General features: G+C 33.7%; 3 protein-coding genes across 4 annotated transcripts; 1 reads left to right on the top strand and 2 right to left on the bottom strand.

The window, feature by feature from the left end:
- Positions 1 to 2,128: 2,128 nt before the first annotated feature.
- LOC128032056 (uncharacterized) lies at positions 2,129 to 2,734 on the bottom strand. The gene is made up of 2 exons (XM_052620313.1): positions 2,498 to 2,734; positions 2,129 to 2,401 (listed from the first exon to the last, which is right to left on the bottom strand). The coding sequence occupies exons 1-2, from the start codon at positions 2,711 to 2,713 to the stop codon at positions 2,249 to 2,251; spliced, it is 369 nt and encodes a 122-aa protein (XP_052476273.1). The 5' UTR covers positions 2,714 to 2,734; the 3' UTR covers positions 2,129 to 2,248.
- Positions 2,735 to 9,996: 7,262 nt separating this feature from the next.
- Positions 9,997 to 12,769, top strand: LOC105792484 (single-stranded DNA-binding protein, mitochondrial). Of its 2 annotated transcripts, none has more exons than XM_012621082.2 (6): positions 9,997 to 10,213; positions 10,512 to 10,690; positions 11,528 to 11,736; positions 11,838 to 11,938; positions 12,220 to 12,279; positions 12,431 to 12,769. In XM_012621082.2, the coding sequence occupies exons 1-6, from the start codon at positions 10,141 to 10,143 to the stop codon at positions 12,445 to 12,447; spliced, it is 639 nt and encodes a 212-aa protein (XP_012476536.1). In that variant the 5' UTR covers positions 9,997 to 10,140; the 3' UTR covers positions 12,448 to 12,769. The 2 variants fall into 2 exon arrangements, with proteins under 2 accessions (XP_012476536.1, XP_012476535.1); XM_012621081.2 differs by having other exon boundaries at positions 9,999 to 10,213; positions 10,506 to 10,690.
- Positions 12,770 to 13,538: 769 nt separating this feature from the next.
- LOC105792483 (probable protein phosphatase 2C 5) lies at positions 13,539 to 17,080 on the bottom strand. Its single transcript, XM_012621080.2, has 8 exons — positions 16,822 to 17,080; positions 15,812 to 16,067; positions 15,371 to 15,542; positions 15,074 to 15,291; positions 14,861 to 14,968; positions 14,653 to 14,778; positions 14,337 to 14,569; positions 13,539 to 14,161 (listed from the first exon to the last, which is right to left on the bottom strand). Exons 2-8 carry the CDS (start codon positions 16,019 to 16,021, stop codon positions 13,942 to 13,944), a joined length of 1,287 nt encoding a protein of 428 aa, XP_012476534.1. The 5' UTR covers positions 16,022 to 16,067; positions 16,822 to 17,080; the 3' UTR covers positions 13,539 to 13,941.
- Between the last annotated feature and the right edge of the window lie 369 nt (positions 17,081 to 17,449).

Raw genomic sequence — 17,449 nt, 5'->3', positions numbered from 1 at the left:
ATAATAATATATAATTTCATAAAATTCTTGATAATAAATTTTCTTATATGAATTTATATAATTTAAAATAATTAATATTAAATATAATTTAATAATGATATATAATTTCATAAAATTCTTGATAATAAATTTTCTTATATGAATTTATATAATTTAACATAATTAATATTAAATATAATTTAATAATGATATATAATTTCATAAAATTCTTAATAATAAATGTTCTTATATGAATTTACTAAAATCATAATATAACTTATATTAAGAAAATGTTAGATGAAAATGAAATTCTACATCAAAATCCATATGTTATATAGTTTTACAACATCAAAAAGTTTGAACATTGATTTTTAGTGGTCAGAAAGAAATCTTCTGACCCATTCCAATCGCGCAGCAGAAGGTAAACTAAGGAAAACTAGCATCTGAGTTGAATGATCTGGAATTTTACTCAAAGCTCGATACCGCTCATCGTCGGTTAAACCTTCAATTTCCCATAAGGCTGAATATAAATTTGTAGCTTTCTCTTGGATGATCTGGAATTCTTCTGACTTCTGCTGAACTATCACACCGGAGGCAATACTCCTACTGATTTGATCGCCAATGGCCCGCATGTTTTCGGCCAATAAAGTGGCAGCCTCATCAAATGAAGAATACATATGATCACGAGCATCAGATTTCTTCTTTTTCTTGTTTGAAGATGAGGAACCCCCTTGGTCTCTACCTCGTCGCGGCTCCGCGGCAGAAACATCCATGTCATCCAAAGAGACGTCAACTTCGTAGTCATAGAATGAGTTTCTTTCTTCATCCATACCTGTAGTAGGTACTCCCTCAGCATTTATTTCTTCAAGAACATCAGCAGCTGTTTGAGCATCTTTCCCAGTTGCTCGATCTCTTGCGTATATGGCAGTAAGCTGGTCGTAGTAAGGGAAAGAACGATGTCTGAATTGAGCGGCTTCTTTGTTACTCTAAAAAATGAGGAAATCATATTAGTTATAAGTTTGGTAAAAATAAGATAATAAAGACTTGAAATAATCTTACCTTTAAATAGGAGTCCCAAAGCGCATCTTCAAAGAACAACGAGTGCTTATGCTCGTCCCAACCAAAACTGCTATTGTTTTGGCCATTAAGCATGTCATAGACGATTGACCACTCTCTTTTTAGTAACCTAATCCTCGATTCAATATTAGGTTTCGCCTTCAACATTGCATTTGGTAAAGCCTTTTGTAGCATTCTTTCCAACTCGTTTAAATAACCGGCTTTGAACTAGGTATCAGCATTAAATGTTCTAACATTGTGCAAGTCCACCATGTAGGAAACCAATGCTGCATCTTCTTCTGTAATCCATTTTCTTTTGGTTCCTCGAGAAGCTTGAGAAGAAGCATTTGATTCTGGAACACCTGACATAATTATCTTAAGAAAAAAAAACAAATTATATTAATTACTATTTAATATCATGAATCAAAAGGTGAACACTTTATAAAATTATAATTAAGTTCAATATCATGAATTAAAAGCTCCATACCACAAAAATTTAAAATTATAACACATGCTGAATGAAAAGAAATTAAATTATAATTCAACAAGTTTAGTACAATATAAAAATCAATTCAAACACCACAAAAGTTTCACAAACTAATTTCTAAATGCTTGCCATTCATTGAACATTTGGTTGGCTAGTTCCATCCTCCAAGTAGCCCAAGCATCCGATGGATGAATATTTGCGATATTCGGTTCATCGTCATCCACCACATTACTAGGTAATCCTTCTCCCACCTCCGCTTCAATAGGATCAATACTCATATGGGTTCGGATAAAATTATGGAGCAAACAACATGCAATAATAATTCTATTGTGCACCCTTACAGGATAGAATGATGGACTCCTAAGTATTCCCCATCTAAGTTTTAATAACCCAAAGCATCTTTCAATAACATTACGTGCTGAGGCATGTTTCATATTAAAAAACTCTTGCGGAGAACTTGGCTGATAACCCTGACGCCACTCGTTCAAATGGTATCGTTGTCCTCTAAAAGGTGCAAGAAATCCCTCACAATTTGTGTATCCAGCATCAACTAGATAATAACAACCTATAAAATAATTTTTTTAATGATTAATTTAGCAAAAAAAAGTTTGATCTTAATGAATAATTCAAAGTCCTCTAACTATCCACTTTACCATGAGGAACTTTTAGTCCATGTCTTCTACTAATGGCATCTCGAAGAACCCGTCCATCAGCAACTGAATCTTCTCAACCAGGAAGAACATAAACAAATTGCATATCAGGTGTACAAACACCTAGCATATTTGTTGCTATGTCACATTTTTGCGTTCGATATCTAGGTTTATCAACTATTGGAACCCTAATCTTGATGTGGGTTCCATCAAGAGCACCTAAGCAATTCTATATCACATGATATAAAACCTTGAGTTAGAATACTAATTTAAATCTAAATCAACTAAATGTTGTACAAGCTATATATAAAACTCAGTCCAATACCTTAAACCATTTCCACCTTGTGTCAGAAGAATCAGCTGAAATTGGTTCCGCCTTTTTAAATAACATATCTTGTAAGCGTATGACAGCATTTAAAACACTATGAAATGCTCTACTAACAGTTTCCCCGCACCTTCTAAAGTGATGCTTGATAACTCGATTTTTCAGGTGATGGGAGATGATATGTAAAAACATTGCCACTTGCTCATCAACAAGCATGTTTCTTGACGACTTCAATCCCCCTAACGATTCTAACATCTCATATAGTTTAAAAAAGGTCTCGTGAACTCACATATTCTAAATTTGCATTAAGTGAACTCACATCTTTCATCTTTTTCATTTTCTCTCTGGTAATCTTTTCAATTTGAAAGATCGGTGTACAGCCCAATATATTGCCCGGGCCCACTACCCAAAATTTCAGTACCAAACCCATCTAATCTAAAAACCCCATCAGCCCAATTACAATTAAACCAAACCCAATACCCAAAAACAAACCCTAATAGCCCAAATCACAAAAGAACAAAAATAAACAAAACCCTAGGTGCGCCGCACCTAGGGCTCTCTGTCTTCTGACTTTGGCGCCGCCTCCACTGCCACCGCCGCTCTGCTGGCCGCCGCGTACGTCCCATCGCCATCACCCCACTTGCATCATCAAGTACCTGCAAAGCAACCAAAGCAGTGACAGAAAGAAGAAAAAGAAATAAAAGAATATTTTTTGTATTTTTTGGGGAGGTAGGAGAATCGGTTTAAAAATCGACCTTGGCATCTGTAATGGGGGCTTTTTTTTATTTTGTAAGAGCACTTTAGCAAAAAAATATACAAAACATATTCAAAAACAAACGAATAGATTTACACCAAGGTGGTTTCCGCTTAGATTTCTTTTATTTTATTACTTATTTACTTTTGTCTTTTTTCTTTCTCTCCAAAAAAGAGAGTTCATATTCGAGCAAAGAAATATATAAAAAGAAAGGTGCGAAAAGGGGGAAAAATACCTTTTTCTGAAATTTTCGGCCACCGTGCGCGACACCGGTGTGACGCCGATGCGGGGGGGCCTTGGCCGGAATCTGGACTTAGTCCAGAGAGTTTTTTTTCTTTCTTCTGTTTTTTTTCTTTTCAATGTTCAAATGATTTTTTTTTCTCAAAACACTAATTTTTATACCCCAGTGAAACGGCGCCGTTTTGGCTCAGCTCCAAAACACCCAAAACGACGTCGTTTCACTCCCAGTCCTGTGCGGTGACCCGACCAGGGGGAGGATCCGCGTGTTTTCTTTAAATGGGTTATTTATGCACACAGTCCCTCCTATTTTTCAGCGCATTACAGTTTGGTCCTATTTGTAACACCCCTTACCCGTATCCAACACCGGAATAGGGTACGGGGCATTACCAAAACACATACACTTGTAAACGTATTTAACCGAGTTATAAAATTTGATCAAAATTAAAACTTTCAAAATAATTAACATGTTTCTATAACTTTTCACAATATATCCTCAAAATATTATAATCATAATAATTAGGGCCTGCGAGACCCGATACATACTCATGCAATTTAATACTTCATTTCCATTTCATTCAATTCGCAATTTCTCATGCTCATAATTTAAATCATATTACTAGCAATTTCCATTTAATTCACGTACAATTCAATGACATCAAGTTCAAAACTAATACGTATTTACCATTTAACTCAATGTTTATTGATTATACCATTCAATAACAAATTTATGAAATTCTCAATTTTGCAATGAAATTATCACTTTAGTTTGAATAACAACATCGTCCTGATATAAATACACTACCACTTATCCATTTACTTTAATTCTTTTGGGCCCATTTGTCACTTACCATCCTTAATCAAATTAGGGAACGATCACAGAAAATTGAGTACTTCACTTTCACTTTGCCATAGTATAACTATGGTCTTACGTATAATCACTTATCACTTGTCCCTGATCAGATAAGTGTAGCTAGGCTACCACTTATCACTTTGTCACTTGATCAGATAAGTGTAGCTAAGGCTACCACTTATCACTTTCTCACTTGATCAGATAAGTGTAGCCACTTATCACTTTGTTTCTTGATCAGATAAGTGTAACCACTCATCACTTTGTTTCTTGATCAGATAAGTGTAACCACTTATCACTTTGTTTCTTGATCAGATAAGTGTAGCCACTTATCACTTTGTCACTTGATCAGATAAGTGTAGCTAAAACTACCACTTATCACTTTGTCACTTGATCAGAAGTACTCAAATCCGGCATTCCACTTAATTTGATCATTTATTCGATTTTCAAATTTTTATTTTATTCTCATTTCAACAATAAATACATTTCATCATACATTGTATAATTCATGAAATTAACATTTAATCATTAAATTTCAGCCATATGAACTTACTATTTCATTATCTTCCACACTTGTTTCCTATGCACATTACACAAGATATAAACGTATCATTCAACCATAGTTGCAAGCTAGTGTATTGAAACATAATTCTTTTTGGAACTAACCACATGATAAACCATTCATGACATTATTTCATGCCAAATCATATACCGAATATCCCATACACACATGCTATGAAACTTTATTTTCACACATGAGCTTAAACCATGTCCAATAATGCACAAATTTAAGCATCATTTCTATTTCATCATCTATCAATTATAATCAAACATATGACCAATTATACACAAATCATTCATATATTTCTCAATTTTCCTCCTCCTCCTCTCCATTCCACATCCTTAATGTGTATAACACACTTAAACAACATTAACCATAATTTCAATATTCACTAACATGTATATTCAAAGCTGTTTATCCGAGTCAGAGTCACCAAATTATTTTTATCCGGAGCTACAGAGCTCCAAATTAAGATCCGTTAATTTTCCCTGAAACTAGACTCACATATCTTCATACCATAAAATTTTCATAATTTTTGGTTCAGCAAAATAGTACAGTTTATTCTTTAAAGTTTCCCTGTTTCGCTGTCTGACAGTTCCGACCACTCTTCACTAAAATTAATTATCTCATTGTACAGAATTCGGATGATGTTTTAGCTTATTTCTTCTAAAATAGACTCATTAAGGATTCTAACCATATAAACTATAACTCATAATCATTTTTGTACAATTTTAATGATTTTCCAAAGTCAGAACAGGGAACCTGAATTCATTCTGACCTTGTCTCACAAAATCTATTATATCTCATGATTTACAATTCCATTGCTCACATCATTTCTTTTATAAGAAACTAGACTCAATAAGCTTTAGTTTCATATTTTATTCATCCTCTAATTCAATCTCTACAATTTTGGTGATTTTTCAAAGTTACACTACTGCTGCTGTCCAAAACTGCTTTAGTGCAAAATGTTGATTTCCATTTTGCCCCAAATTTCTGATTTATACAATTCGGTCCTTTCTCAATTAACCCTCAATTAATCTAATTTTCTCAATTAATACTTTACCTAGACATTATAAGTTGTTACACAACTATTGAAATTCAGAATTTCCACATATAACTCTATCTTCAAACTCTTTTACTATTAGGTCCCAAACATTCACTTTCTATTCAATTCTTTCAATAAAATCAGCATATGAACAATTTAAAGCTCTAATTTCATGCTAAATCATCATATACTTCCAGCACATATTCATATCAACTTTCAACTTCTTTCATAAAATCAAAAACTAATGAATTTAACAAGTGGGCCTAGTTGTAAAAGTCATAAAAATACAAAATTTCAAGAAATAGTCAAGAATTGAACTTACTTGTAATAAAAATATGAAGAACCAGCTTGAAGAAGCCCTTCCATGGTGTTTTAGCTGATGAGAATTCAGAAAATGAAGAGAAATCTAGATAATTCCACTTGGGTCCTAACTTTATTAAGCAAATTTTGCAATTTTCCAATTTTGCCCTTAATTCTCCTTACTTTCTTGCTGATTTCATGCCTCTGCCGTCCAGCCCAAATAGACCTTGGGTCTATTTTCCTTTTAAGCCCTCTTCCTTTTATCATTTAAGCTATTTAATCATTTCCCAAAATTTTGCATTTGTTACAATTTAGTCCTTTTTGTTCAATTAATTATCGGAACTTTAAAATTTCTTAACGAAACTTTAATACTAACTTTTTAACACTCCATAAATATTTATAAAAATATTTATGGCTCAGTTTAAAATCCCCGAGGTCTTGATACCTCATTTCGATTCTAATTATTTTAATATTTATTTCTAGTGCACTATTCACTATTTCAAAAATTTTCCTAACTTCATATTTAACTTATACTTACTAAATTAATAATATTTTCTACCCATTTGTCGAATTTAGTGATCTCGAATCACCGTTCCGACACCTCTGAAAATTCAAGCCATTACATTTTTTTTTCGTCGGATTTGTGGTCCCGAAACCACTGTTCCGACTAAGCCTAAAATCGGGCTATTACACTATTTCGCTATTTTCTTTTATTTCTAATTCAGCCCCAAAGTTTTATTTTTCTCTCAATTTAGTCCACTGCAGCACAGTTTTTTGGGACTTTGGTTTATTTACTGTTTTGGCCCTTCTACTTTTCGAGCGCCTCACATTTTAATCCCTTACTTTATTTTATTTTGATTTCAGCCCTGAGATTTCGTTTCCATTTTGATTTAGTCCTATTGTTATTATTATTATTATTATTATTATTATTATTATTATTATTATTATTATTATTATTATATATAGGAGTATATTTTTTTATATTTTTTATATATACTTATATACATACCTACTTTTTTATGTATTGTATAATTTTTGTACATATCCATATACATATTTATATATGTATTTTATTTTCATATATATATATATAAATATTTACATATTCTTCATTTTTTAAAATATGTATTTTATATATGTATTTTATATTTTATGATTCATATATATATACCTATATGTATATACTTTTCATATTTTAATTTACATACGCATATATGTATGAATATGCTTACTTATATATATATATTTTATATAGTAATTTTAAAATATATACTTATATATATATTTTATATTTTATAATTTTATGTATATACATATATATAGTCCCTTTATGTACATACATATTTTTCATATTTTATAAATTTCATATATTTTCTTTATTTTTATGTTCATTTATGTATTTATTTATATGTTTATTTTTATGCTTTAGTTTATTTATTTGTTTATTTGTTATGGTATATGCATGATTGATTTATTATTCGTTTTTGTTCATTTTTATTTACATAATCATGTTTATTATTCCATCATACATATAAATATCATACTTCAAAAAAAAAGGGAAAATATTTCTAATTGAGGCAATATTTAGCGTTTGGAAATTCGAGAAAACGTGCCCTAAGGTGCTGGGTGTCGATTTTTCTCGTTCAACCAAATAGCTAAATATCCTTTTAAAAATTTTACAATAAGGCAATGTTTTGCGTTTGGAAATTCGAGAAAACATGCCCTAAGGTGCTGGGTGTCGATTTTTCTCGTTCAACCAAATTGCTAAATATCCTTTCAAAAATTTCAAAATAAGGCAATGTTTTGCGTTTGGAAATTCGAGGAACGTGCCCTAAGGTGCTGGGTTTCGATTTCTCGTTTAACCAAATTGCCAAATATCCTCTTGATTTTTAATCTATGCTATTCGAGTTTTTTTTAAGGATCGTATTTTAAATTTCTTTAAAGTTTTCAGTTTTTCGACACTAAGACATTAAATAATCAATTAGGTACCAATTTTGGGCGTATCGAGGGTGCTAATCCTTCCTCGTGCGTAATCGACTCCCGAACCCGTTTTTCTAAATTTCGTGGACCAAACTTGTTGTTTTAATAAAATCAAATCATTTTGTTAAAAACAACCACTTTTCGAGGTGATCCGATCACACCTCATCAAAAAGGATCGGTGGCGACTCCCATTTTCATTTTCATTTTCCAAAACCCAAGTCGACCCCGTTTTTCATCAAAAAAATGGTGTCAACAATCGGTTTTTGTTATTGTGGATGGAAACTCATATTTACTTTTTTCAATTTCTTTCCAACTGAGTGAAAATTCAAAGTTCCAGCAAAAATCTTAAAAAATTGCTCCTAAATAGTAGCCTTAGAGACTGGATAGGTCCAAGTTATCCAAGAATTACACACACCATGCATGGGTTATGGACTCTAGCATGCTTTAACATGATGTCGATGAAACTGTTAGAATTGTGTTTGTCTTGTGTAAGTCAATTTGTTAAGTGAAGGTTTTAAGTTGCATTAATCAAAGCATTATGCTTGAAAAGACGGAAGGAAGAGGAGGAAATAGAAATCATAGTATGCTCTAAAGCAGTAATAGAGTTGTGCCTATGCTGTAGTTTTATTTAATAATAATAAAAGCTTACTTTCAAGGAAGATTTCTTAATATGAAACATCTAATGTTTGCTTTTACATTTTGAAATGGTGTGACAGACTGCTTGAAGATGAGGTCGGTTGGTAAAAGAAGTGATTCTGTAGATCATTCATTAAACAATTTGCCCTATTCGTCTTTTCATGTCCAAGAAATAAAACTTTACTCGGAACTTAAGCTAATTAAAATACAGGAATCCATAGAAATTAATCCAATAACACAAACCCATCAAAGTAAATCAATCAAACTTAAAATTTGACATGGTAAAGAAGGAAAATAACCACTCAAAATAAAATGTGAAGCAGAAAAAAGCTCATTTTCTTGAAATGGATCAACAGGGAAAAAAACAACGATAAATTTAGAGCTGCAAACATTAAAGCAGTTTGAGAGCAAAAGAGAGTTAGAAACCTTTACCTTTCAGTTGCAGTAACTTGGAAACCCACCAACTGAGAGCAAGCGAAAGAGTGACAGAGAGAAAAAGAAAAGAAAAGGTTGAGAAGGCCAAGCGTAATGTTGTAAAGAAAAAGAAAAGAAAAGGTTGAGAGACAAAGAGAGCAAATCGGTAGAAACCCCAAGCTAGAAGGAAGGAACAGAAGAGGGAAAGGGGAAGCGTCGATCGGGAGGGTAAACAGGGTATAAAACTTGAAGCAACACCTAAACTGAGCAAAAGAAAGGGATTAGAAATCGGTAGATTTTGGGGATTAGGTCAGTAATGTATTAGACCCGTAATAGCAATACCCTAAACCAAACAAAGGATTAAAAGGGGATTAAGTGGGGCCCACCGATTAGGGGTGTATTGGATAGCCAATACACCCAACCAAACATGATGTAAGTGTTAAAAGATGTTGAATTCGGCTAAATTTATAGTTTGAGATGTTCTAAAAAAATTGAGTTTTAATTCGATTAGTATATGCATTGTTGTGGAAGGTGTGGACTCGAGTGTGTTGAAGCACATTATCTTTCTATTTATTAGTTAGATGATCAGAATTATAATGAGATTAATAAAAAAAATATCTTTATTATAAAATTGGAATAGAAAAGAGGCTTTTCTTTGTTGGAGTACTAGTATTTACAACCCAGCAGGAGTAACAAGCACATTTAAGTTTAACGGAAAAAGCCCCACAAAAAGGCCCATCCTACTTCACCAAAACTAAAACCCTCTTCCCTTTCCCACCTTCTCATTTCAACTGTATTGCTTGCTTCATCATCTCTTCATTTCCCTTGGGTTTTCTGAGTTTGGATCAAACCAAAGAAAACCAGTATGAGTTCATTCGCTATCAGATCGGCAAAGCTCCTTAGACTTTCTGTTTCTACGACACGCAACTCTTCTCTAGGTCTCTCTCTTCTTTTACGTTTATGGTTATGAGATTAAACATATTAATATAAGCAACTGTTTTCATATTTTTCATCTACATGCTTTGTTTTGTTTTATTTTCTACGGCCGGCATTACAAAAAAATTAAAAAAAAAATCTTAACTTCATCTTGTAATATGTTTATTATTTATGCTGATCAATGTGGGTTCTTTTAGCAATTTTAACAAACAGTTGATGCGCGTGAAAGAAATTTTTTTATTAATAAAACTGGAATGCCATATTGGTAAAACTTTGTTCACGAAAATGTTGTAGTTGCAGCGGGTGTGCAACGTACCTCCAAGATGTGGTATTCAACAGGTTCGCTTGATGACTTCGAAAATGAGGAAGCGAAAAACGAAGAGATAGATGAGATTCTTGGCGACAAGCCTAACAGGCGTGAGCCACTGCTCCAAGGTGTCAGACCCGGGAAGGGTTGGAATTTCCGTGGTGTACACAAGGTATAACCTCTTGGTGATTGTGTGATATATAGCACATTTGTTACTGCAAATCTTAGATTGTAAATATGGTTCTTGCCTTTAATCACTAAAGGTGGTATAGGATAGGATCCTTAAGTGAATAGACATGGTACATGTAAAATAATTAAAATAGGCATAGAACTATTTTATATTACTAAAGAAAAACGTAAGGTTAAAAGTAAAATGTAAACTTGCATTAGATATTGTAATGGTTTAACCTGTTCTTTTTCTTATTATGAACATAAAATGAAAACTATTATACCATAATTAATATAAGTGAATTTATTTAATTGATTGAAAAGGTAAGAAAGATATTAATTAATAACATGAATGTGATTTAAACTAAAAATATTATCAAATTTATCATACTATATTACAAATTCCCAAAAAATTAAACCAAATAAAAGAAAAACTTCTGAGGGCCAAACAAAATTTATCATATTTTTAAATAATTGTTAAGAGGGCTAAAAGGCATTTTTCAAAGAATTTGGGGGGTTGCCTTCCCATGTCCCCCTCTCTGTGAGCCCTGCTTAAATCCGCCCTTGATTAGAAACTTAGGTTTTTACTCTTTTTAAGTCCGACACAGGTCTTGGATGCATATCCAGATATGGGTTGAGGATATGATCCTTTTAAGGACTCATCTTGGCAAAAGTTGAACATAACCATGTTGGACATGTACTTGTGTCCGACACCCAGATTGGAGTAAGACAGGTTCTAAGCAATCACCTAGCTTTTTATGTGTGTGTGCCTGTCTCCGTATTCATCTTTTCTATTACCTTTAAAAGGAGAGGTAAACAAAGTATTACGCATTTTTTACAGGCAATTATTTGTGGAAAAGTTGGGCAAGCCCCCGTGCAGAAGATATTGCGAAATGGGAGAACTGTAACTATATTTACAGTTGGAACAGGTGGTATGCTTGACCTGAGAGTTGTACGGGACCAGAACACACCAAAACCTGTCCAATGGCATCGAATTGCTGTGCATAATGATATACTTGGGGCATATGCAGTTCAACAAGTCACAAAAAAGTAATAAATTCGTACTTCTGATACAATCTAAAGTCGGATTATCCTAGAAAATAGCACCGTGTTTATCTTTGTGTGTCTGAGGAATGGATTTTTTAATGCAGCTCTCAAGTCTTTGTTGAGGGTGACATTGAAACTAGAGTTTACAATGACAGCATAAATGGTGAAGTTAAACATGTACCAGAAATATGCATCCGTCGCGATGGTATGTGGCTTTTTATTGCCCTTATTTATCTCCCTTGTTATCCATTTTATTGTTTTAGGGCTCATTTATTTGTTATCTGTTTTTGATGACCTCATTATCGGGGTAGTGCTATATGAATTTGATTTAAAATTCTTGAAGAAAGTAGACACCAGCAAACTGCATTCTGCATTGAACCATGCATTGATAATGTTTATATGGTTTTTATCTTAAGGAGTTCATCACCTTTGTAGATGATGCATTATCAATTGGTGACATTTGTACCTTGTAATATCTCCTTGCAGGAAGAATTCGTGTTATAAAGCCTGGTACAGGTGTTAACAATGTATCCTTTGATGACCTGAGTAAGTTTTCTTTCTAATTTCTCTTTGCTTAAAGTGGCATGTTAATACTAAGTTATTGAAACTACTAGCAAAGGGCATAAAACCTTCTCAGTTAGGTTGCACCTTCTATATCTTCAATCTTCTGATTAATGGACCTGACTGGTTGTGGCAGGTGAGGGATTGGTGTAGTTTGATCTCTAAGGGCACATTGTGGCAACTTTTTCACCGAAAATGGGAGCAGCTGATGCTTCTTTGTATAAAAGGAAGAACCTTCTTATGTTTCTGCTGATTGAGCCAAGATGGAATTAATGCTTAGTTCATTTAGTTTCTATGAACCACTTGGTCATCATCATCTTGTTTTAAACCAATTGACAAAAACTCGATATGGCATTTTTGCCTTTCTTTGCTATTCCTCCCCTCTTAGTTTCTCCCTTTCATTTGAAGAACTGAGAATGTGAATTCATGATAATATTAAAGAGGTTGATATGAGGGACCATTTACGTTAGCAAAACGATTGCATCAACATTTTGAATATTTCCATCCTTCCGGTCCTGATCCAATGTTGCATCGATAAACAAGTTTTAGATGATTTTATAAACCAACTTCAAACCAATTAAGAATTTGTTCATGAACATAAATGAATCAAACTAGTTTTATTTGTGTTAAATTTGTTATTTGTTTATTTAGCTTGATAAAGGAATATAAATGAACAAAAACCAAACTACTTATAAATCAAACTATTCATCGAATATTCCCTTGATGATAAATGAGTTTCAAGTTTTAAATAAAATATCGAGTTTATTCATGAATATAAAGGAACTAAATAAGGTTTGTTCGTATTCAATTTGTTTAATATACGAGCATCAAAATTTTATTCATAAACAAATAAAAACGAATAGAAACCAAACACTGTTCATTTAAAACTACTCTAACAGTATGTGATCAGACTTTTCCTGGCTCAATGGCATGGTCTTAGAGAGGTGCCATGTTGATGCTTTGAGGGCAGAGTAATGTGCAACTGAAGATAGTGGCCCTTGTTGGAGTGAAAGAGTACGTTATGGTTTTAGAAAGGAGTTCTCCATTGAAAGTTGAAACAAATAATGTCTTGCAAGTTGACCTAAAGTCTTCATTCTTACCCTAAAACCTGATTATGGAAGAGATCTGAACTTATTAGGTGTATGAAGCTCACTTTAGCAGGCTTTTTTAAGGCCTGCTCTTGATGGCCTAACAGGCTGTAGATAGGCATCATTGCTGCCATTGAGTTTAGTCAGGCTAGAAAGTTGAGAAGATGCCCTTGTTAATGAAGAAGGACATCTGAAAATAGATATTGAGATATATATATTACACTGCTCAATCTTTCACTTTTACTTACAACATTCATGCTGTTAGCAATCAAAACTTATCACAAATATCTATCACATAGCTTCTTTTTTTCCGGAGTTGGTCGGTAAAACAGACAATGTAAACTCACACGATTATCTATCCGATAGCATAAAATCTTTGTCCGGAGTTTGGTTGGTAAAACAGCCAACGTAAACTCACAAACAATAATTGGCAAAACAACACCTAACTCTATTTCTACCTTGATTCTTAGCCACATCTATTGCAATCACCAGGTAATGCAAAACCATAGCAAGGGTAAAAAATATCACACCATATTTACTTTTGTTACCAAATTAGATGTTATGCGACCACCGTGGGCCTGCTTGGCCTTTTTCCTTCCATGGCATCTTTCTTTTTCCGACAGTTAGTGCAGAGAAACGGTCCTTCCCAGTGCTTAGAACCGTGTGAGAAAAATGGCCCAGAGCTCATTGTTAAACCCTCAGCTGGAGGTTGATCTACTTGACAGACTGCACATCGGAAAATTCCGGAGTTTGCATTCGTGGGGAAATCCTTACCCAACCTGCAACGGAATGGTTGCAACTAACATGTCAAATGTAGGGCAATTCATTTAAGATCATTGATCCATATTCTTTCCCACATGCATTGACACCCAACATGAGTATTACAAAGCAACAAGCAAAACTGGACACTGATTAGCATTTAGAAGAGCAGAGAAGAATTCAAATGATATGAACCTTTCGGCAAGCACAGCAGAACCCTCTTCAAAGAGCTCCTCAACAACTCCAATGGCAGAAAGTTTATTTGTAGTCTTGTTTGTGAAATTTAGAGATTTCTTCCTGAAAAGAATTGAACTGAGCATATTCTGCTTCTTCCTTGGAGTTGAAGGTAGGACCGGTTGGTCAGACGGGATAATATCAACAACCAGACAGGTTGTATCATCCTTTAGGCCCCTCGACCTCAAAGCTTCCTAGAAAAGAGTAATAAACATGATTAGATATCAAAGCAAATTGAGTGGATAATACAAGGAGAAAATACCGGTCAGGTTATCACCTTAACAACCATCTTTGCTCCAAGGTCTGCTGGTAATCCCCGACAAGACTTGGCAGCCATGTCTGAAGATAAAGCATCCCAAATACCATCTGAAGCAATAATAAGTCGACCTCCAGCATTTGACAACTAAATTAAAATGGAAAACAAGTTTCAGGTTTGACTGTTTGGAAGGAAAAAAATGCATCAGCAATAAGGATGAATATGTAACCTTCACTTGCTTAACGTGTGGTATCGGGACAATAAACTCTCCAACATCTGTGTCACCGATTGACCTAGAGAGGCATAACCCACCAGGCCAGCAACGAAGTGGACCAACCTACAAAGATTCAATCCATTAAGATAAAGGAGTTACAAACGTTCGCAACCTTCACAAACAATCCATTCCACCACCTATAATTCCTCCAATTGAAAAGTAGATTACCTCATTGCCCCCGAAAACATTAAGCCTTCCTACTTCACCCCCGCTGGCAGTGACACGCTCCCTTTCTTCTGCATTCTCTTCTAGCCTATGATCTACAGTCAGGAGAGAAACTATGCCCCCTTGGGTGTCTAATATACACCGAGAATCACCCACGGATGCAACAGTGACAGTCCATGCATCAATCACAACAAATGTGACTGTTGTCCCGGAAGTTTCCCCTGTCAGACAGATAGGTAAGCACGCAGCAGAATTTGACTGAGTAAAAACAAGTGCCATGAAATAGAATCGAATAAGTACCTCTCTGCTGAAATTCAATGTCCGTTTTCACAAAGCCAGCAACCAGAGCCCGAGGAAGGGCTTGAAGCCACTCCTCCCTACTGATGCCTTGCGGTATTGCACTCAAGATGTTACTCAATAAGTTCTCCTTTGCAAAAATGGCAGCTGATATACCATTATGCCCATCAAAAATCTGTGAATAAAACCAATATTAGGAAGCTCTAATAGTATTGCCAAATTTAGATTTATCAACTTGATCAGCAAGGGAGAAAAGAAGAAGAATCCTAAGAAACTTTGGTTATCATTTTTATGTGGACAAATTAAACAATATCATGCATTGAACAAAACTCAACACGGAATCTCTTCCTTCCCACAATACAATTCAATTTCTCCCGTTTTCGTTCTTAATTTCTTGAAAACCTAACAAGACTTCATGTTTTGAAAGAGAAAGGAAGAGAATACCGCGAATACTGAAAATGACGTTGCTGGATTCCCGGGAATCCTCTGACAATCAAGTTTAACCAGAAAGTAATCTTCTCCTTTTTTGGCCAAAGCAGCTTGTCCGTACTTCACGAAAGGCTTCTCAACTTTCTCGTTTCTCAGCTCACGACCGATCAAGGTCGCAAGCGGAACAAGAGGTGGCTTCATCCTCAATACTTCAGCCTGGCTCATGTTAGTTTAGGTCTTAACATCTCCAAATCTCCAAAACACCCAAGTCCTAGCAATCCAAATGAAAACTATTTAGCATCACCACATCCAAAGATAAGAAAAACTTGCCAAGTCCATATATAAATGCTTAAAAACCCAGTTTAGTTCGATAAAAATCTAAAAGACTTGCAATAAGTTAAACAGTATCAATAGGTTAAAATCAAATTCCAAATTATCAACAATTTCATATACTATATAACTCATTATTAATCTTTAAAACACATTTTTACCACTAAAAAACAGGATAAAAGTGAAACAAACAGATCAAAAGCTTCCCACAGCTTTTTTTCATCTTTGATTATATAAAATGGAAGACAAATCCAGATGAATTGAACTGCAAAAAAACCCAATGCAGCAACAACAATTGAAAGAAACGGCCTTACACACTTCACTACTTCAATTCACAAAAATTAAAACAAAAACCCAGAAAACTGATCTGAAAATTTCCACATATTACTCATCTGTATTGAACTTTACACTAATCCCCAAAAAAGCAATGAGACAATGTACAAAACTTATCATCCAAAGCTAAATTCTTTACTCATTAAAATAATCGAACTCAAAAAATGTTACTCTTAACCCATAAATCTACAAAAAAAGATTAAATAAAACCAGAAAATCAAAACCAAGCCATTTTCAACCGTTTGATGAGAAACCCAAAATTCGATTCAAGATCCAAAATTTAACAGTAAAAAAAAATCTGAAAAAATGAACTGCCAAAAGCCCCAAAAAAGTGAACTTTTAAGAAACCCAAAAGAACTCACAGTTGAAAGATGAACAAAGTTAAACTTCAGATCGAGCAGCTATGGAGATTCATTGGGTGTCTGTTCATTTTCTGTCTGCATGTATAAAAAGCATTCCTTTTGTTGTGTTTTTCTGGCTTCCGAAAATCAAAGCTGAAAAAAAAAACTAGAGAGAGAAAGAGATAGAGAGAGATTCACAGTGATTTGATTGAAAAAAGAGTAGAGAAAGTTAGGGAGAGAGAGAAACGCGGGGTTCAGGTGCTGATTTTTGGACAAAACACTTCGATAATGACATTTATGTCCTAAATCTTAATCCTTTTTCCTTATAATAAGGAATAAATTATGAAACAAAAATAATACCTCTAAAGTAACAAAACAGCCCCTTTTTAATAATTTATTTTAAAATGAGGGTAAATATTAAAATTATACATGAAATTTGAGTTAACCGGTAATGTTATATATAAAAATTGATTTTGCATGATTTTATACATGAAATTTTAATTTGATTATTTTTTACAAATTATTAATAAAATTATCGAATTAACACATGTTACACACAAGCAATTATATTAATCCAATACGAAACTAAATATATGTCTGTATTTATTCTTTTTTGGTGAAGAGAAATCAAACTAAAGAAAAACTAGTT

The sequence above is a fragment of the Gossypium raimondii genome, chromosome 8 (genome assembly GCF_025698545.1).
Source record: "Gossypium raimondii isolate GPD5lz chromosome 8, ASM2569854v1, whole genome shotgun sequence".
Lineage (NCBI taxonomy): Eukaryota > Viridiplantae > Streptophyta > Magnoliopsida > Malvales > Malvaceae > Gossypium > Gossypium raimondii.
Note: the sequence above shows the minus strand (reverse complement) of the source record. Positions and strands in the feature narration are given on the sequence as shown.